At 44.7% G+C, this 22,268-nt stretch overlaps 2 protein-coding genes across 3 annotated transcripts in view; one reads left to right on the top strand and one right to left on the bottom strand.

Moving 5' to 3' along the window:
- Window positions 1-22,268, top strand: part of DNAJA3 (DnaJ heat shock protein family (Hsp40) member A3) — a 161,799-nt gene that overhangs the window by 69,054 nt on the left and 70,477 nt on the right. The gene's annotated exons all lie outside the window — the stretch shown is intronic.
- CORO7 (coronin 7) overlaps window positions 1-22,268 on the bottom strand; it is a 126,878-nt gene that overhangs the window by 91,347 nt on the left and 13,263 nt on the right. For both annotated transcript variants that reach the window (XM_069106439.1, XM_069106448.1), the window contains exons 3-6: window positions 22,194-22,268; window positions 16,505-16,575; window positions 14,148-14,337; window positions 12,215-12,291 (exon numbers count right to left, since the gene is read on the bottom strand). In XM_069106439.1, coding sequence (XP_068962540.1) covers window positions 12,215-12,291; window positions 14,148-14,337; window positions 16,505-16,575; window positions 22,194-22,268 — 413 coding nt within the window. The remainder of the gene's footprint in view (window positions 1-12,214; window positions 12,292-14,147; window positions 14,338-16,504; window positions 16,576-22,193) is intronic.

Below are 22,268 nucleotides of genomic sequence, written 5' to 3'. Positions count from 1 at the left end.
TGTGAATGTCAGATAAGAAAAATCTACACTCGTCTACATACATGAGCATGTTTCCTGGGTTCTAAGTTCTAAACTCTGCTTCAAGTCAGCTGTTTTGGTGTGTCCCTGAATAAGACATGTGACCTCTGTGGGTAGGTGGCAGGCCTCAGCGTCCTCCTCATCTGCAAAATGGGGGACGAGATGGACCCCTACAGTGTCTTCCAGTTCCGTTTTATATTTTAAGGTCCTCTTTAACTCTACAATCACTAGGATCATAGATTCAGGGCAGGCAGGGGCCTTCAAAGTCATCTAGTCCAACTCCCTCATTTTACAGAAGAGGAAATCGAAACCCAGAGAGGCTGAGTAACTAGCCTCAAGTCACCCAGAGAGTAAGAAACAGAGATGGAATTCAAACTCAGATCTTCTAACTCTGGTTAACATCTCAATCTAAAACTCTTTTCACTATACCACAAAGCCTCCCAGACACTGCTCTCTTTAATGCAAATCCTTGAGAGCAGAAGAATAACACGATAAATGTAGCACCTTTGCTTTACGATTTGTATCCATGCACAAAAATCACACTTTCAGACTTCACTGGGGGGCGAGGACATGCAGCTTATTGCTGCAACCCTATAAAAATGGAGCTGAGCTCCCAGATCCCAAACCAAGGCTCCTAATCTGCACAGGAATCGTATTAATGGAAGGCTACATGGTAGCAGCTCCAGCTCCTGCTGTGGCCAACTAAGCCAAGGCGGCCCAAGTGGAGGGGCGAGCCCTTCAGTCCTAGCAGGAACACTCGTTCTCTCCTGGAGTACTATTCTCTGCCCTAATGTGCTCTTATTAACTTGACAGGCAAGAGTGGTCCCATGATCCACATAGCACGGTGGCTGGCAAGCCCCCAGACTCATTTCAGATAATGACACCTGCTGTGCAGCACTTTAGAGCTCAGAAAGGTTTTCAGAATTATCTCATTTTATCTTCACTCTTCAAAGCTGGTAGGTATCTTAAGCCCCATTTTATATAAGAGGAAACCGAGGTCCAAGGAGGTCAAGTGCTTCGTCCAAGTTCACACAGCAAGTTGATAGAATGGCCTCTTTTTCTTTTCTTTTTATAACCATTAGTATGGAGTTTTTTCTGCTATAATACTGTTTACAGGAACACAAATTATCCATTTTGTTTTGTGAGATTTGTACGTTTATGCATCTTTTTAAAAATGTTATTTTCTTTTTAATTCATGGGACCCAGTCCAGGCCTCTTCTTCCACTGCACCAGGTCTGCCTACCTCTTGTCCCATGGTGTGTAGTAAGGCTGTTGCCCTGACCTAAGCACAGGCAGGCATGTGGAGAGAAGTCCTCCCTGACATCTGACCGTTCACAGGGCTAGGGGCCTCTGGAAACGACTTCTTGTATACAGAGCTTCTGTTGGGGCGAAGACGCCAGTCAGGGTGAGAGGGGAGCACCTCCAGGGTCTGCTCCTGAAGCCGGCACTGCCAGACACGACCTGTGTAACCCGCGGCAAATCAACGTGACTTCTCCAGGCCTTGGCTAACATCATCTCTGAGGTCCTCTTTTCACCATCAACTTGAGCATGGGCTTCCTGCTCTAAATCTCTGACCCTCAGCGATCACCTGTACCCTGCTAGGGTCAGAAAAATGCCATTCTGTCTTCTTCAAAGGGGAGGCTTCTGACAAGAGTAACCTACATCTTATAATCTGCGAGGTGCTGCCTCTACTCCAAAGCTGCTCCCTCCCAGCCCAGCCTCGTTAGGAGTTTCATAAATGTCACCAACAGACACTGGTCCTGTGAGGTCAGTAAGGCTTTGTCTACCACCTATGCTCTCAGTCCTGGGGGGGGTGTGTGCGTGTGTGTCTGTGTGTGTCTGTGCAGTGTGTGTGTCTGTGCGTGTCTGTGCGTGCATGTGTGTCTCTGTGTGCATGCGCCTGTGTGTGCGCAGTGTGTCTGTGCATGTATGTATGTGTGTCTATGTGTATGTGTGTGCATGTTCGTGTGTATGTAGCTCTGTATGTGTGCGTGTGTCTGTGTGTGTTGTCTTGTGCATTGTGTGTGCACACATGCACGTGCCTGTGTGTGCATGTGTGCATGTGTCTGTGTGTGCGTGTGTGCATGTGTCTGTGTGTTGTGTGTCTGTGTGTCTGTGTGCACATGTGTGTCTGTGTGTTTGTATATGTATCTCTGCATGTGTCTGTGTGTGTGCACAAACGTGCACGTGCTTCCACATTAAGAGACAATCCGTTTATCAGTCATTCCCATCTCAGGGTAACTTTCAGTGAAGGGATGAGCTCTGCACTGTAACTCAGGAGACCTGGTGCTTCACTGATAGTTTGCACATCATGTTCCCTTACTCTGATACCATTTCCTCACTTGCAAAACAAGAAGCCTGTCATGGAAGATTTATGGGAGGGTCTGGCCAGAGGGAACAGGCCAAGACAGCAGATATGCACTGAGGTCTGCATGACTGAAGGGGCACTCATACCTTACTGAGATATGGAAGAAATATACAGACAGCTCAGCATCAGGACACATGGCAAAGCCTGCCATGAGCTTCCCAGTCCCAAGGGCACTGGACTGTGTCTGTCCAACAAGTATTATTATTGCTTTTCTAGCTGAAGTACCAAAACAATGAGAATGACAAAAAATAAAAATAAAATGAGGGGACTACAGCTCCACAGCCACTCCAGAGGCCTGGTTGAAAGCTAAAAAGTACTGAGTCAATGGCTGATGATGATGACCAGCACAAAAGGGTAGGGTACAACTTCTGGGCCTTAGAGTGCTCTGACCATCCATTCCTGAGCTGTCCGGACTCCAAACCTGACCAGTTAAAAATGCAGTGCCCCATGCGAGGATTGATGAGGGGAGAGTGGCCTCTAGTGGCCACATCCAAACTGAGGAAACCTGAAAAATGGCCTGGCCTCTTGTTACAAGAGAATGAGAAAACGAGAGGCTTCTGGAGTGCCTGTTGCTTATTTTACAGATGGGGAGACTAAGGTCTAGAGAAGGACGTGGGAGCAATGGTCCGATCTCACTGAGGCCAAGCTCCCCAGGGTCATACTAATGAGTCAGTGGAATAACAGGAACTGGAACCCAGAACCCCATGAGACCACAGCTCCATTGCTCATGGCCCTCTTCTCCACTGCCACCCTTAAGCTCTATGAGGGGCACTAATACAAACAGAAAAAACAATGACTGGATAAGACCTCTTTAAAGTCCCTTCCAACACGAAGAATGGATGAGAAGGGTCTGACTGTACAACTCGTAACCATTAGACTTGTCCAACAAAAGAAGGGGCTGAATTTGGGAAGAATTAAGGTCTTCTCTAAAAAGTCTTGTAGGTGCCCCTCACTGATGGTGCAGAAAGATTCCTGCTCCAAGCAGGGTTTGAGGGAGATGGCCCCTGAGGTTCCTTCCAGCTCAGGGGTCCTACAACTCTATTCATGGGTCCAGGGAGCATTTATTTTTTCATCTAAACTCCTCAAAGAATAAGTCTATTTGTACCTTTGTAGCTCTTCCCAGAATCCATCAGTGAGAATGCTTGGCTGTCCTGCCTAAGGGGACATGCCTGTCACAATAACACCTACTGCCACTATGACATCCCAGGGAGAAGTCCCTAGGACTACCACTTCAGGTGCTGTCACCTCACATCAAGCTCAGAAACCAGAGCCAGGACTTGAGGCAAAACCGCAACAAGGAGTTTAGTCACCAGAGAGTTATTTACCTACCTACCTTGAGCCCCAAAACCAAAAAAAGGTCCAGAGTCCCCCGAGGTGAGAGGCAGTCCTCACAATGAACAAATAAAGATTCTGGGGAAAAGACACACGGCACTAGACAGGGCACTGTGCAATGTTAATAGTTACTCACATGTCTTCACAGGAAACGTACAACTAGGATCTGGGGTTGACAACCTACAGGATGACAAGACCCACACATTTCTACAGTGCTTTCGGGCTCACAAAGTGCTTTATTCACAATCATCTTGAAAGGCAGGTTGCACAAGTGTGATGGTCCCTATTCACACTCATCCCAGATGAGGAAGCTGGGGCAAAGAGAAGGTTAGGGACTTGCTTGGGGTAACACAGCTAGTAAATAAATATTCTTTCTACTGTACCACACTGCCTCCATCCTACCTGTCTGGCATCAATACAGCAACAGCTAGTTATTTTGTTGTTAAATCACTTTTCAGTCATAACTGGCTCTTTGTGACTCCATTTGCGGTTTTCTTGTCAAAGATAAAGAAGTGGTTTGCTATTTCCTTCTCCAGCTCATTTTTTTTTTTAAGCAACTGGGGTTAAGTAACTTGCTCAAGGTTACACAGCCAGCTATATCTGGGTGTGGTGCTAAGTATCTGAGCCCAGATTTGATCCCCAGGTCATCCTGACACTGGAGCCGGTGCTCTTACTCGCTGAGCCACATGGCCGCCCCTTCTCCAGCTCATTTTACCAATAAGGAAACTGAGGCAAACAGGGTTAAGTGACTTAAGGGTCACATTGCCAGTAAGTGTCTGAGGCCAGATTTGAACTCATGAAGATAAGTCTTTCTGGTTCTAAGTCCAGTGCTCTATCTGCTGTACCACCCAGCTGCCCCAACATATAGATACAGAGGCCTCTCATTCAAGTCACAGAACTTTTGTGCTCAAAATCCTCAATGGCTCCCTATTACCTTCCAAGGAAAGTACAAACTCCTTTTCCTGGTATTCAGGGCCCTCTACAATTTGATGTTACCCTACCTTTCCAGCCTTAATTTGTAGTGTTCCTGTCCACATGCCACACTCCAGCTAAACTGGACTACTTATAATATTCCATATAACACATTATACCTTCCCACTTCTGTGACTGCTTAAGGTATTTTCTATATCTGGAATTACTACTTCTCCTTTCCCTTCCCCACTTTGCCCCAAGGCATTAAAATTCCTACTCATCTTTTAAAGCCCAACTCAAATGCCCCTTTCCCAGGAACCTTACCTGATATAGTTAACAATAATCTTTCCCTCCAGAAGACCCAAATGGCCCTTTTTTTATACCTGTCTTATGTAAGTAATGCAACTATAATCTAAAATCATGAATATATATCATCCCTAGATTAGATCATAAGCTCTGTGAGGGAAAGGGATGTACCTTTTCCAAGCTTTTCAGTACAATACTCTGTGCATAGCATTCAATTAATACATTTTCACTGAATTAGGAGGTAGGGAGTGCAAATATTATGAGGAAAATTCAGCCCAGAGCATTAAAGCACCTTCTCTACAGTCAATAAATAACAGACCAGGGCCTTGAACCCAGATCTTCTGAATGTGGCTCAGTGTTTCTTCTACTCAATTGTTGCTGTTCCATCATTTCAATAGTGTCTGACTCTTCATGACCCCATTTGGGATTTTCTTGGCAAAGATAGTGGGGTGGTTTGCCATTTCCTTCTCCAGCCATTTTACAGATGAGGAAACTGAGGGAAAGAGGGTCAAGTGACTTGCCCAAGGTCACAAAGTTAGTATGTGCCTGAGGACCATGTTTGAACGGAGGTCCTCCTGACTCCAGCTCAGGGCACTCTCTTTCCTGCGCCACCTAGCTGCCCCGACACTGCCTAATTGTTGGTGTTCTCTAGCCCTGCTGACCATGGGCCTTTCTTTTTTCTCTCTGTCTTTGGATGCCTCTGACTTCCTATCTTGCTTTTCTGTTCTGCTGCCTCTGCTAAGGGAGCTAGTAGCATCTTCTAACATTGTTTATTCCTGCTGGGGGCCCTCAGGGCTAAAGAGGCTGCTGCCGCCTGACCTAAATGTAACACATTATTAAAGTACAAATTATTTTGTATGAAGTGCACACACACGCTCAAACACCTCCCCCACCTCACCTCCTGGAGCGATACAGAATTATGAGTCAACCAACAGACTGCTGCTTTGCTGCCTCAGTGAGCCCAGACCCTGGGAACCTAGACTGTTACTGTGGAAACCATAGCCAAGTTTTCTAAACCTGCTCAGGCAGGTGACACATGTTAGCTGTCAGAATGGCATTTCAGTTACCAGCTCCCTTCAGCTCACCTAGCCTAGGCTGAGATTCAGGTACCGTCCCCTTTGCTCCACTCCTAGCCTGCCCCACTGGCTGCCTGGACAGGATGCAGGGCATATTAAGGGCATCAAAAGTGAAAAGGTTAGAAAAGATTATTAAGTGGTTGCTGTTGAAGGCATGGAAAGAGGGAAGAAGAGGAGGGAAGAAACAAAAGAAGGGTAGAAAGGGATCCTGGAGAGAAATCTTCCCTGCATTCCCCCGCTACCCTGAGACCCCTCCTCAGGACCCCTGCAGAGAAACACAGATGTGGCAGGATGACCAAATAACAAAATGTCAAAGCTGGAAGGGACCTTAGAAACCACAGAGCTCAATCCCTCCCTCTCTCACCACTTTACCAGGCCAAAGAGAAGTAATTTATTCAAGGTGATACTGCTCATTAGAAGAGGAGTCAGGAGCCCAGAGCTCTGTATCTCTCTGATATCCAGTGATATCCATGGACACCCAGTGCCTGGAATGCACATCCGTCTTCCCATCCAAATGTCTCCTCTGGGACACTTTCCAGCTCAGGAGCACCCTGAACATCCCTTCTGCTCCTCAGCACAGCATGAAGTGGGTGCAGAACACTGAGTTAGGAGCCAGGAGACCTATCTGTATAACCCTGGGCAAGTCACTTCTACTTCTTGGGGCCTCAGTTTCCCCATCTATAAAAGAGGGTGCTAATACTTATCTCACAGGGAAATATATTACATTCTGATTAGCTTGGCTACTCCCATGAATTTATATGCCATATACACAGTTCTTGAATGTTAGTCCCAACTGAAGATGACTTTCTCTTCAAAGATCCTCTCAGCCCTAAAATACTCACAGGCTTTAGGAACATAAGAGTTTGGTCCTAACTAAATGCTACCAAATCATCTCTAACCAGGCATGTTTATACTGCAATTAAGGAAGAGAAAAGTTGAATATAAACTCCTAGAAGATAAGGATTGTTTCCTTTTGTCTTCTAGCATCTACCACAGGGCCTTACACATAGCAAGTGCTCACATGCTCTCTCTCTCCTGAACTAAATCAGAGTGAAGTTACAGGAGGAAAAAAATGTAAGTAGCAGGTGACATCTTAGAAGGGAGAAAGATGTGTCTCTTTTTTCAGGGTCACACAACTAGTAAGTGTCTGAGGCTTCCAGGTCTAGTGCTCTACCATCTAGCTGCCCCAAAAGATGTATCTTAAAAGAATGCCACTAAAATCAAAACATTTCAAAAGTGAAATTTTTCATCTCTGTGTATAAAAAAATGAAAAGGAAGGCAACTTCCTCCAACAAGATGAACCTCTTCTCATTCCATCTGGCTGTTCCTTTGGTTAGGCTGCAGAAGATTGGGTTTCCAGAAGGCTTAGAAACCGAGCCTTCCCCACTCGGCTTCAAAAGTCCCGCACACGTTCCTCCAAGGAGTCTGTAAATACTTAAGGGCTGCCCTGGTCACGCCCACTAGCCCTACACTTGCCACTCTCGGTCAACTGGGCGCAGGGGGGGAGGGCCAAGAAACGAAAGGATAAGTCTCTCATTTAGCTCTGGAGTATGTGGGGGAAGGTGTGGAGGGATGAGAAGGAAGGGGAGAGAAAGAGAACAGAACAGTTCCCTGCAAATGAACAATGTGTCACAAGGTATGGGGAGGAAGGGAAAAGGACAAGCCTTTGCATAGCACCTACTGTGTGCCTGGCACTGTGCCGAGCACCTGACAAATACAAGCTCACAACAACCCTGTGAGTTAAGTGCTGCTATTATCCCTATTCTACACTTGAGGAAACTGGCAGGCAGGTGAAATGACTTGCCTAAGGTCACACAACCACAAGGCATCTGAACTCAGGTGTTGCTGACTTCAAGCCGAGCGTTGTGTGTGCTCTGGTGATGCCTGGTGAGCCCTTCCTGAGCCTTCTTAGGACCCCATACACACGTGGGGTGGGCCCATAAATGCAGAGCCTCCTCCTCCGCGGCTCAGTCATCTCTTTTATTGCTTTGCCCTAGTTCTCTTTTCTGGAGCCTAAATGTTTGAAGAGAACCCTGCACTAGGAGCCTGGAACCCTGATCCTCTGACCGGCTCTGCCACTGGGTCTTTGGGCAAAAATATCTCCCCTTTGGGGCAGCTGGGTGGCGCAGTGAATAGAGCACCGGCCCTGGAGTCGGGAGGACCCGAATTCAAATCTGTCCTCAGACTAGCTGTGTGACCTTGGGCAAGTCACTTAACCCCAATTGCCCTGCCTTCCCCTTCCAAAAAGACAACTTCCCCCCAAAAAAAACCTCCCCTCTCACTCTGAGTCTCAGTTTCCTCATCTGCAAAAATGAGGGCGTTAGACCAGGTGATTCTTAAGGCCCCTGCCAGCTCTGAGAGTCTGAAAGGACCCTCAAAGACCTCCACAATCTGGTATCTCCCAAAGTCTTCAGTCTTATCTCAATGACTGTGGGCCAGAGTGTTGTCTGTGGCTGCCACGCCAGAAAATGAGAGCACAGGTCTACATGCTCAGCTCCTGGCGATGGCCATGGCTCCACACGGCTAAGGAACACCCAGCAGCTGCTCACTAAACATCTATCTGATCATGACCAACCACGGGAGTCTCGTAGGCTCACAGAGCACCAGCCGGAAGGGCCTCCCAGGCTACCTTGTGTGACCTCACCTGAGGAAGCTGGGGTCACATGGGCACTAAACAGCGGAGTCAGGTTGAGAGTCCAGTTTCTCTGACCCCTGTACCACACTGCAAAGACTGCAGCTTCTTGCTGGGTAAGGGCTCTACTCCTGTTCTGCAGACCTTCTTACCCTGCAGTCAGGGGGTCTGCTTTTTTAATGTGTTAATAACTATACAGAAATGTAATTGGGTTCCTTTGTAATCCTATGTATCTTATGTATTTAAAAACATTATTCTAAGAAAGAGTCCATAGGCTTCTGACTACCAAGCGGGGATATCCACCAGTAACACCGAAAGGCTTAAGACCCCTAGAACAGAGAGATGTTGTTCAGCATGTGAACGTACGCCAGCCTTTTAGTGAGCAGAGTAGAGAGGGGCTGGGACAGCCCCCCTGTGCCAACCACTCTCTATCTCCAACAGTTCTGACACGTAATTAATGACCAATAAATATTTCTAACATCCAAGATAAGTCTCTTTTTGGTCATCTTTGCATCCACCTCAATACCTCACATGGGGCTTTGCACATAGTAGGTACTCAAGTCTTATTCTGCCTCTGATACACAGCGGTTATCCTGGTCTGGGGTGGGGAACCTGTGTCCTCGAGGCCATGTGTAGCCTTCTAAGTCCTTGGGTGCAGCCTTCTGATTGAATGCAAACTTCACAGAACAAATTCCCTTAATAAAAGGATTTGTTCTGTAAAACTTGCCCCTGCACCTGGGCAAACTGCTTAACCTTCCAGTCCCTCTGGCAGCTCTTTAGTTACAGATTGTTGGAACTAAGGACCTGAGACACTCAACTAATCCAATGAGATAAAATCAGTAATTCATTGGTGAATGAATTATTAATCCAGGAAGATCTGGATGGTGGGTGGCGAGGTGGTGCAGTGAATAGAGCACCGGCCCTGGAGTCAGGAGGACCTTAGTTCAAAGCCGGCTTCAGACACTTAACACAAAACTAGCCATGTGACCTTGGGCAAGTCACTTAACCCCCACTGCCCTCCAAAAAGCAAAAAAAAAAAAAAAGAAAGAAAGAAAGATCTGGATGGGCAAAGGCTGGAAAAGGGATTTCCAATTAGTGACCAACAGAGGGAAGCACAGGACTTTCCTGAAAATCTAGCAAATACTCCCATGCTCCTGAGTCAGTGTGCCTTTCTGAAAAACTTTCCCATCCCCACCTCTACAGTCCCTAACTCTAGTCCAGCTTTTGGGATATATATCTAACCAAGAGAAATCTAGGAGTGAAGAAGGGAGAGGGGCCTTGCTAGACTCGGGTGGTTCAGGAGCCTTTGGTTAGCTGCTCTGGAATGAATACCAAATCTGAGTAGATCTGATCCTTTGGACTGGGGTGGACATGAAATCAGGGCACATTTATTACCTTTCTACCCTTTCCTCTCCTCAGCTGTGCCAGAATCATATCAGCCTTCAAGGAAGGTTGTGGAGAAGGGAGAGGGCACTATGATGGTATACTTAGAGAATCCCAGAGAATCAACTAAAAAACTACCTGAAATAATTAACAACTTTAGCAAAGTTACAGGATATAAAATAAACCCACACAAATCATCAGCATTTCTAGATATTTCCAACAAAGTCCAGAAGCAAGAGATAGAAAGAAAAATTCCACTTAAAATAACCATAGGCAATATAAAATACTTGGATGTCTACCTGCCAAGACAAACCCAAGAAATATATGAACATGATTATAAAACATTTTTCACACAGAGTGAGATCTAGACAATTGTGAAAATATCAATTGCTCGTGGGTAGGCTGTGCTAATATAATAAAAATGACAATTCTACCTAAATTAATTTGCTTATTCAGTGCCATATCAAACTACCAAAATTATTTTATAGAGCTAGAAAAAACAATAATGAAATTTATCTGGAAGAACAAAAGATCCAGAATATCAAGGGAATTGATGAAAAGAAATGTTAGGGAAGGTGGCCTAGCCATACCAGATCTTAAATTGTATTATTAAGCAGCAATCATCAAAACTACTTGGTACCGACTAAGAAATAAGAGTGGTAGATCAGGAATGCAAGACACAGTAGTCAATGACTATAGTAATCTACTATTTGATAAATCCAAAGACTCCAGTTTCTGGGATAAGAACTCACTGCTTAACAAAAACTGTTGGGAAAACTGGAAAATAGTATGGCAGAAACTAGGCACAGACCAACATCTTATACCTTATACCAAGATAAAGTCAAAATGGTGTACGTGCTTTAGATATAAAGGCTGATACTACAAGCAAACTAGGAGAGCAAGGAATAGTTTACATGTTAGATCTATGGAGAAGGGAAGGATTTATGACAAACAGGAGATAGAGAACATTATGAAGTGCAAAGGGGATGATTTTGATTACATTAAATTAAAAAGTTTTTGCACAAAGCCAACGCAACCAAGATTAGAAGGGAAACAGAAAGCTAGGAAACAATTTTTACAGTCAGTGCCTCTGATAGGGGCCTCATTTCTTTCTTTCTTTCTTTTTTTTTTGCTTTTTAGAGGGCAATTGGGTTTTAAGTAACTTGCCCAAGGTCACATGGCTAGGTTTTTTGTCTGTGTGTGTTAAATGTCTGAGGCCGGATCTGAACTCAAGTCCTCCCGACTCCAGGGCCAGCACTCTACACACTGTGCCACCTAGCCACCCCATAAAGGCCTCATTTCTAAAATATATAGAGAACTGAGTCAAATCTGCATCCAGAATGAATAGTTCTCTCTCTGGACGTGGACAGCATTTTCCATCATGAGTCTTTTAGAAGTATCTTGGATCACTGTATTGCTAAGAAGAACTAAATTTATCACAGTTGATCATTGCACAGTGTTGCTGTTACAATGTTCTCTTGGTTCTGCTCACTTTACTAAACATCGGTTGTTCATTTAAGTCTTTCCCATGTTTTTCTCAAATCGGTCTGCTCTAGTGTCTGAGGCCGGATTTGAACTCAGGTACTCCTGACTCCAGGACCAGTGCTCTACTCACTGTGCCACCTAGCTGTCCCCCTTTTTTCTTTTTTTTTTCTTTCTCATGGTTTTTCCCTTTTTTTCCTGATTCTTCTTTTACAACATGACTAATGTGGAAATATGATTGCACATGCATAACCTATATCAGACTGCGCGGGGAAGGACAGAGAAAAATTTGGAACTCAATACCTTATAAAAGTGAATGTTTAAACTATCTTTACATGTAATTGGAAAAAAATAATATACTATTAAGTAGAAAAAAAAGTAAAATTAAAATTAAAAAAGGGAAGGCACTAGGGGAAAACTCACTGGGATATGCACCCCCTACTGGACCAGCCTTATAGCTGGAAAGACCGGCAGAAAGGCTCCTATCAGAGCTATCCCTAGGTCCCTAAAGATAAGGGACTGGATTCCTGGGTTCTTGGCTCTGAAGATTCTCCTCACTCCTGCTACACCCAGGCTGTGAGATATCAAAGGACGCATCAAACTCAGCTTAGGTCACTAGATACCCATCTCATCCCTTTGCCAAACCTGAATGCCAGTCCACAGGCACAGCTCCCAGAAATCCCTTCAACCATGTAGCCCACTCACCTTGCAAGATGTGCCCAGGAGAACACCATCAGAGCTCCAGGTCACACTCTGAACTTGGTCACTGTGGGTGTCCAGCTCTAGGAAGAAGTAGAAAAAAATTTTAACAAGAAGTCTACATTAAGTAGGTATTCAACCACTAGAAGAAAATTTAGAGTAGGTGGGGGTTCCTCAAGAGATTCAAGGCAACCTGGGGCTCTTACAGATGCCAACTGGAAGCAACTGGGGCCCTCTAGAAAATCAGTCATGATATTATGGAAAGGGTAATGAACTGGAAGTCAGCAAACTTGGATATGGGGTCAGAAACCATAATTTATTAGCTGTGTAACTTTTGGGCAAGTCACTTTATCTCTCTAAGCCTCAGTTTCCTCATCTGTATAATGGAAATATTAAGCTATAAAGTGCTATTGAAATATGAACATATATCCCCACCCTAGAAATTTTTCTCTTTAAGGAGAAGAAAAAAACAGATGCTGGCTGCACCTGTACCTGTGTATCACCTGTGAATCACCCCTTTCATCATAAAACTCTCTTGCTCAGAAAACCTTCCAACCTCCTCAAATCTAACTTAGCTTATCATTAACCTAAGTTAATTAAATATTTGTTCAGCATCAATGTGCCAAACATACTATTCCATACACTGACTCTCTACCCTCGTTAGGTCTCTATCCCACTATCTCTGGAATAGGTCCCACTAATTCCTGATTCCCAGTCTTTTACTCCTTTCCTTTTTTGGAAGCTCAGCACCCACCTCTCTACCTATCCAAATCCTAGCTATCCCACCTCCTTCCTGAAGCCTGCCCTAACTTACCCAGTCCACAACACTAATTCTCCCTTTTCTGAATTCACAGAATTTGAGAACTTGAAGGGAACTCGGTGGTCATCCAAGACAACCTATGCACCAAAAGACCCTGACTCTAACATTCCGGCAGGTGGTCTCTCCAGCCCCCCGCTCCTCTCCAGGCAGCCCCTCCCACTTCCAGGCAGACATCGAGCCTGTTTGCTTCTCTGCTCTTCCACTCTATGCTCTGGGACGAAGAGAACAAATCAACTCTCACCTCCCCACAGTCCTGACACTTCATCACAACTACTGTATATTGCTTTAACTGTTTGCTATGACTAGTTTTGTCTACACTGGACTGTAAGGCTCCCGAGGGCAGAGAAAGGGTCCTCCACGTGGTTCCATCTTGCAGGGGGATCAATGAATCCTTGCTGCTGGTTAACACAAAGATTTCCTTCCCACATATATGCCTCCTACTGGGGTCATACAAACTACTGCATGTTGCTGCCAACCTGGGGCAACTCAGGGATTAAGACGAGGATCAGGGGATTTCAGAGCTTGAAGGGGCCTGTAGACATGAGGATTGGCAGAGGCTTTAGAGGTCACCCATCCCATTTAATATCCAGAGAAACAAAGCGATATGCTTTTGTCATTACTTGGTGGTACGGCTGAGAATAATGCTCAGGATCCCTGCCACCAATGCTGTTTTTGCTCTGTGGGAGGTGACATCTTAGAGTAACTTTTCATCATCACATTTCCATAGAGAATTGAGGTTTTCAGAGGGTCTTATGTACCTTATTCCCTTGGTTCCTCAACAGCCCTGTGAGACAGGTTGTGACCATATGACTATCCCCACTTTACAATTAAGGAAACTGAGGTTCCAAGGTTAAATAGCTTAACCTGGGCCACAACTTGAAAATCTCTGTGTCAGATTTTGGGAAAAAAAAAGAATTTGAACCAAGGTCTCTTCTGACTTCAAGTTTAAGACTGTCCAGTACTCCAGGTCTATACTACAAAGTGGAGAGAGGAGTTTTGGGGAAGGAAGAAGAAGGAGACAACTCAGATAATTTAGGGGTCATCAGACATACTATTTCCAAGGTAACTACCATTCGGCTTGAGGTATTATGGGTAGGCTGACCAGTTTCAGATACCTACCAGTCAGGGTGTGCTGCAGGGCTAAATCCCAGACTTTCACAGCCTTGTTGGAGGCGCTCACCAGCACAGTGTCTGAAGTGGGGTGGAACTTCAGGACATCCACCTGGCAGTTTTCAGGCCCCAGCACCACCCCAGGGGCAGAGGGCAGGTCCTGGCCAGCAGTGGCAGAAGGCAGTCGCCACAGCTTTACCTATAACACCAAATACATTCGTGAGCATCAGGTGTTAGATTTTGTAAGGGAGAATGGAAATGAAAAACAATGATTTCTCTTCCATTCACATCATGCTGGTCTCTGCTTTTCCCAACCCTGGTGTCCATGTAAAGCTTAAAGGAGGAAAACAGTTTCCACACCAAGGCTCTTTCAAACCAGCTAGTTCTCCCACCATAAGATCTGTCCATTTGATCTAGAAATCTCAAGTTCCTCACAGATTCTCCAACTTAGTAACTATGTTGTAGTGAAAAGAGCACTGAACTAGGATCAGAAGCCCTGGGTTCTAGGCCAAAGTCTTCTATTAATTTGTTGTGTAACTCTGGGTCATTTAACTACTGAACCTCAGTTTCTCCATCTGTAAAATGAAGGGTTTGGAATTTTAAGAAATCACTTTTCCAGAGCTAATTCCATGAAAGACAGGGCTATCTGCAGGCCTGATGCCAATCTGGGACTAGGAAAAATAACCACTTAAGGTGCAACGAAGGATAATTTAAAAATTAATCTTTACAAAGGCACATAATTTTATTGCCAGAAAATTACATTATCCATGACATGTAGTCTCCTTTAGAGTGTAACATAGAACAGGGACAATTTCCAACTCTTGTTTAGGGCACTCAGATGCCCTTACTCTGGTCCCAGGGGTCAGAGGCAGATGCTAGCAGCAGGTAAGGGCATCCACAGGAACTGAGGAGTTGGGGTTCTACCCTCTACAATCACTGGACCCTCACTTTACACCAGATCTCTGTGTAACATGCAATCTGGACAATTTGCAGGTGGCAGGGAATACTACAATTTCCTGGAGTTCTCACTGAGAGAGAAATGAATTTCATTTGAACCTTTTGGGCCAGACTAGCCACCATTTAACACCTATCATCTTGAGCCCCCTTCCCATAAACTAAGTCTGTGGTTGTGTTCAGGGGAACACAGAAATACTGTGGATGGGACTTCCTTCAATTTCCCAATTAAAGGGAGAAGAAAAACTGATGAGCACTAACCCCAGAAAACCACATAGAAACCACGAGCTAGATCAATGGGCCTATCTAAATCCTGTCATACTCAGTAAAACCTTTAAAAGACGTTTGGGGGTGGCTAGGTGGCGCAGTGAATAGAGCATCAGTCCTGGAGTCAGGAGGACCTGAGTTCAAATCCAGCCTCAGACACTTAACACTTACTAGCTATGTGATCTTGGGCAAGTCACTTAACCTCAATTGCCCTGCCCTCCCCCTCTCGAAAAAGCATAAAACAAAACAAACACAAAAAACCATGTTTGTCTGTTTTAGATAGTAGGGTAGAGGAGAAATTAGAAACCTATATCCCTTTCTACAGCTCCCAGGAGAGGAACTCAGGCACAAGAAAAAGTGGTACCCAGAGAGCTGAACTTTGGGGATGGAGAAAGTTGAGCATATGGAAGAACCCAAGACTAAGAACTATTCAAGTAGAGGGAGGGAAGGAGAGGGAAAGAAGTAGGATTACATTCACAAGGGGTCCAATAGGGCACCAGCGCCTTAGTTGGAGGCAGAATCCACAAGAAAAGGAAGAGCCATGAAGTCCAGAACTTTAAAGATATACTTGGGTTTCTTTTAAGTTCTCTCTCAATTAAGAGTAAATTGGGGGCGGCCAGGTGGTGCAGTGAATAAAGAGCCAGCCCTGAGTCAGGAGGACCTGAGTTCGGTTCTGGCCTGAGGCACTTAACACCCACACAAAAAAAACTAGCCCTGTAACCTTGGGCAAAATGCCTAACCCCAATTGCCCTCCAAAAGGCCCCCCCCCCAAAAAAGAGTAAATTGAAGGGTGGCTACGTGGTGCAGTGAATAGAGCACCAGCCCTGGAGTCAGGAGGACCTGAGTTCTAATCCAGCCTCAGATACTTGTCACACTTAATAGCCGTGTGACTTTGGGCAAGTCACTTAACCCCAAATGCCCTGCCTTCCCCTCTCCAAAAAGCAAAATAAATAAATAAAAGAGTAATTTGAAAGCTATCCACCCAGGTACTGGGAACCTAAGTCCATAGAATGGAGACCAGTCGGGGAGAGGTTCAGGCTAGCTGCTGGGCTATAGTCCTATTGTAAGCTCAGGAATCCTCAGGGAGGATGTTTTGGGGAAAGGACCCTACCAGGTCCCAGGAACTCCTCAATCCCCTTACTCACCATTCTGTCTGCTGAGCCTGTGGCAAGGAGATGGTCATCAAATGGAGAGAAATCAAAATCAGTCACCAGATCTGTAAAAGTACAGTCAATGAGTTGAAGGAGATACTGCCTTTCACATGCCCAATATGATTCCCAAAGTGGCTTCAATTCCTGGATCCCCTGAGGCAAGGGCCCCTTTAAATTGCCTTCTACTTCTTATACACAGTGCCCTCACTCAGGCCCTGAAGCACAAAGGAAAATCCAGGCACCTTGGGGGCAAATACCAGAGGGCCTTTCCTAAGATTCACACCCCAACTAAAGCTTTTCTGTTCTCAGATCAAATTCAGAATCAAGCAGGCTAGCAAAGGTATCAGAAAGAAAGGTCAATTGAATATTTCCCTGGAATCCTGGAAGAATCCTGACCCATTCACTGAACCAATCAACTATTTTATAAAAATCACCTATGTGCCTAGAACCATTTATAGAACCCTATATAGAGAGAACATATATAGAAGGCAAGCATCAGTCATAGAATGACTACACAAACTGTACATGACTGTTAACAGAATACTACTGGAGGAAGCAAAGAATAGTGTTGAGGGCCAGTTTCTGACCCAGCCCATATGTGGGAAGAATCTTGTCCAGGATTTCTCCCAAGCCAACTCCCCATGAAGGCCATATTATGTCTTAAGATTGGCTCTCCATCTCTTCCTGACTTGCAAGAGTTTAGGATGTGATAACCAAGCAGTGACCCACACATGCAAGGGAACAAGGACATTAAATATTCTCTCATGGGAACCTAAGAGATAATTGCTTTACATGCATTTTATAAACCCTGAATGGGAACTGCTATGACAGAGGCCGCCTGGCTCGCGGCTCGTCGTCCTACACTCTTCAGTTCAGCCTGGGCCTATGTGGATGCAGGCATCAGAACAGGAACACTTGAGAAATGCATGGGGGGGGGGGTGCATCGGAACTAGTGAGGACTGAAGAAAGTAGAACCAGGAAAAGGACACCCAAGGACAATAAGGTAAATAGGAAAAACAGCCAAGGAACTATCTTGTAATGACAATCACCAACGTGCTTAGCCCTAAGGAAGAGAGAAGAAAACCGTATCTCTCCAGGGACTGCAGACTAGGAGTACTGCTCATCCTATGGGACCGTGTGCTTGGAGTACTGCACACACTATCAGATTCAATGATTGTTTTGGTCAGTTTTCTCAACTAAGAAACCCCTCTTCCTTTCTTTTTCATTCTTTTATTATAGAATAAATATTATTTATTTGTTCTTTATTTTATTCTATTATTCTTTATCTTTTCATTCTTTAATGCAAGGGATGGCTTGCTGGGTATGGGAAGGGAGAGGGATATACTTGGAAATAAAGGTGACATAAAAACAAAAGAGATCAGAAAACTTTTTCGTGGTAGGGCAGAAGGCCAAGGAGAGTCTGTTTCCCATCTAGCACTTATAATCTACTTCACAAAATTTTACGAGTTAGATGGAACTTCACTGATGGGTTAGACTAGACTAGAGGTATTACCTCCAGCAGGCAGCTGCAAAAGTCCCAAGTGCTTCCTGAACCAGATTAAAATGTAACGGGAAATGTTTAACAAAAGAAACAAAAACACAACCCAACATAACGTTAAAATGTGGTTCTCTAAGTTAATATGTGGCTCTGCTTAAGTTTGACAGCACCGAGCTAGATGACCTATGTAGTTCCTTCCAGCTGTATGAGTCCTCCTCTGAGGCAGGACAGCCATTGCCAGCACCCTGGAAAGCGGCCCCCAGCTCCTGAAGGAACACCTCCAGCCCAGTGCCTTTATTCCACTGAACTAGGATGACTCCTGCATAACGTGTCACAACAGCTGCTCTCTGTAATGGCAGCCCTGACAAACTGTTTGGTGACGCTTGTCCAGTCTTGTTGCAGTGATGGTGGAGGGAGGTAGAAACTGGATACCCTTCTCTTAGAAAGAACTCAGGGAAACACTATTGTTGGGCTCTTGGTTTGGGAGTGCTTCTTCCTACCTTGGGAGCAGTGGCCAATGAATGTGTAGATACCTTGTGGGAAAGGAGAGCCCCAAAGAGCCATATTTAAAAGGCTGCTAAGAGGGGCAGCTAGGTGGCGCAGTGACACATTTACTAGCCGTGTGACTTTGGGCAAGTCACTTAACCCCAATTGCCCTCAAAAAAAAAAAAAGGAAAAAATAAAAGGCTGCTAAGCCTTATTTCCCCTGGGCCTTTTACAGTGAGCTTCAGGAGTTACCTTGGGCTGCTTTTTGAGAGGGCACAGGACCTTTAGTGCCCATGGAACTAGTGGTACAGAACAGCTGTTTCTGCTGCCCTTATGGCATTTGAAGATAGGACAGTAGATACACCTGGAGGAAGTTTCTGAATGATTATGGCTGTCAAGAGATTTGGATTCATCACTAATGCATTGTTGGTGGAGCTGTGAGCTGATCCAGCCACTCTGGTGAGCAATTTGGAATTATGCTCAAAGGGCTATAAAAACGTGCATACCCTTTGACCCAGCAATAACACTTCTAGGGCTGTATTCTGAAGAGATCACAAAAACAGGAAAAGGAAGGCTCCACATACACAAAAATATTTATAGCAGCTCTTTTTGTGGAGGCTAAGAACTGGAAATCAAACTGGGAAATGGTAAACAAGCTCTGGTATAGGAATGTAATGGAATACTATTATGCTATAAGAAATGATGAGCATGGGCAGGTAGGTGGCGCAGTGAGTCAGGAGGACCTGAGTTCGGTTCTAGCCTCAGACACTTAACACCCACACAAAAAAACTAGCCATAGGGGTGGCCAGGTAGCACAGCGAGTAAGAGCACCGGCTCCAGTGTTGAGAAGACCTGGAGATCGAATCCCGGGCTCCGACACTTAGCACCCACCCAGAAACACCTGGCCATGTAACCTTGAGCAAGTTACTTAACCCCAATCGCTTAGGGGCGGCCAGGTGGCTCAGCGAGTAAGAGCACCGGCTCCAGTGTCGGGATGACCTGGATCAAATCCAGGCTCAGATACTCAGCACCACACCCAGAAATAATAACTGGCCGTGTAACCTTGAGCAAGTTACTTAACCCCGATTGCTTTAAAAAAAAAACAAAACTAGCCATATAACCTTGGGCAAGTTTGCCCTCCAAAAGGAAAAAAAAAAAGAAATGATGAGCATGTAGACTCCAGAGAAACCTGGAAAGACTTATATGAACTGATGCTGAGTGAGGGGAACAGAACCAGGAGAACTTTGTACACAGTAACAGCCACAGTGTACAAGGAAGAGATTTTGATAGACTTAGCCCTTCGCAATGCAAGGACCTAAAACAATTCCAAAGGACACATGATGGAAAATGCCAGCTTCATCCAGAGAAAGAACTATGGAGTTGGAATGCAGAATAAAGCAGACTATTTTCTTTTTTGTTTGTTTTATTTTGTTTTTTTCTTTCTCGTGGTTTTTCCCATTTGTTATAATTCTTCTATGCAATATGACTAATGTAAAAATGTGTTTAATAGAAATGTATGTATAGAGCCCATCAGATTGCAAGTTGTCTTGGGGAGGGACCAGAGTTAAGGGGAGAAAATTTAAAATTTATGGAAGTGAATGTCGAAAACTAAAAATAAATAATTTAATAATTAAAAAAAAGATTTGGGTTCATGCAAAATGGAGATAAAAGTATTCTATTTCTCCAGGTGTCTTCTTGATAGCATCCCTGAAGCATCTCTTTGTTATCTCATGTCTTGGCTTCTGCTGTGCACATTGCTATCTATGTCTGGGACAGAGGCTGTGCCAAGGTACTTAGGAAGCCCAGGATTCTAGCCCTTTCCCTTTAAGTGGTTCGTTAGTACTGTGGCTTCTGGTCATGGGTAAGCTGGGGAGGGGAGCTTGAATCCAGTAAACATCCTTGATCAGTCAGGAAATCACCCTAGATTTAGTCTCCACTTGTGATTCCACAATCATAGACTGAAAAGCCCTCAGTTTTCTGTGTCATGGAACACTGGCCAGCTGGTGTCACTGTCTCTTTCACCCACCCCCAGGGACCCTGTCCTAGCTCCTCCAACCACACAAATACATTTTCCCATCTAAGCTGGCCTGCATAATTTCCTCACTGGGGAGAGGAGGGGATGGGAAGATCTCTAAGGACCCCAATCAGCTCTAATATTTCATTGTCTACTTTCTAAGGTCTCTTATAGGGCTAATGCTTTATGAACCTTCCCCTAAACTAACAAATCATACTTGTAGGTAGAATGCCAATGGCATTAATGAGGTCTTGATGACCTCAGAAAAATCCAAAGAGAACGTACATATCTTTTACAGAGCAATACTCCTAATAATAATAATTTCCCAAGATGAACAGCCTCTAGACTAATGGAACAAATGATCTTTCCCTCTGAGCTCTCAGGGTACTTTGTTTATACTCTTAATCTGAGGTCCCTGAATTTGGTTGGTTTTTTAAATATTGCTAAACTGCAATTTCAATATAATTGATTTCCTTTATAATCCTATATATTTTGATCTATGTGCTTGAAAAACATTGCTCTGAGAAGGGGTCCATAGGTTTCATCAGGCTGCCAAAGATCTTCGGGTTCACACATTTCTCATGCACTGACTACATTCTACTCTGCATTGTAGTTTATCAACCTATGTTATCTTACCCCACTTCACCCCCCCCCCATACCTACAATGGATTTTATTTCTTCATGAGAGCAGGAACCTGTTTTATTCATTTCTACACCCCCACATATAGCCCTGTATAACACAGGTACTCAATAAACATTTCCTCAATGTAGGAATCAAAGACTGTTAACAAGCACATCCACACACCCATATACCCCCAAAGCTTTAGCAGGGATCAATCCTCAGTCCCTGTTGTGATGCATGAACAGGGCTACTGGAAGTTCAGGATTGTCAGCACAGCTGCTGTAACTGAAAGAAAACATGGGCCAGGCCAATTTGAACATGCATAGAACAAGTCATTTGGCTTGAGCTAGAGTTGTGCCAGGACAAAGGGCTCCACCCATACAGAAGTTACTGCTGCTACTGCCAAAAGCCCTTTGCGGCCATCTAAGCCAGAGCCCCATCTCAGTATTACCTTGCTTGGGCAACAAAATAGGTAGCCTAGCATTTGTTCCACTTGCCCCTGACAAGCTATGACACTCTTCCTCTGCAATGAAGTCAAGGTGTCATAGTTGGCGCAGAGTCAAGGGCCAGGTAGACAAGGGGCAAAGACTAGGTCAATGAAATTCCTCACAAGGAGGGTAGGGATGTGTATCTCTATTCCTTGGCCCTAAAACCGGTGATGATCCTTTGTACTTCCTATACCACCCCCAACTCTGTCCTCAGCACGATTGAAAACTGAGGCATAAACTTTACCCAGGAGGCCAATTTCCCTAATCAGAAGTCCCCTGGGTCAGGGATTGCTTTCTGTGTAGTCTTTATAACCTTAGTGACTTGCAAACTTAATTAACGATCGCTGGATTAGAAAGGTGGTAGAAAGCATGGGTGTCAGGAAGTCCAATAAATTGATCCAGGCCAATAAATGTTGAACAGCAGGACAAAGCCAGTATGAAAGCTGCTTCATTTTGTCTTTGTATCTCTATCACTTAGCATAATTCCTTGTACAAGGAAAACAGTTTTTCAATTGAATGAGATACAGTGTAAAAAGAAAACAGCAGGGATGTCCTGGGCAAAGGGAGTCACCTACCTGAATGGCAACCCAGGTATGCCACATTCTTCTTATTTTTGCTCTGACTTTCCAGGGGCACAATGCCCAGTGTGC

This window comes from Petaurus breviceps, unplaced genomic scaffold, assembly GCF_028583685.1.
Source record: "Petaurus breviceps papuanus isolate PSGF00001 unplaced genomic scaffold, PetGlider_PUasm1.0 138, whole genome shotgun sequence".
NCBI classification, from domain to species: domain Eukaryota; kingdom Metazoa; phylum Chordata; class Mammalia; order Diprotodontia; family Petauridae; genus Petaurus; species Petaurus breviceps.
The sequence above is the reverse complement of the archived record's forward strand: the minus strand, read 5'-3'. Positions and strand labels throughout refer to the sequence as shown.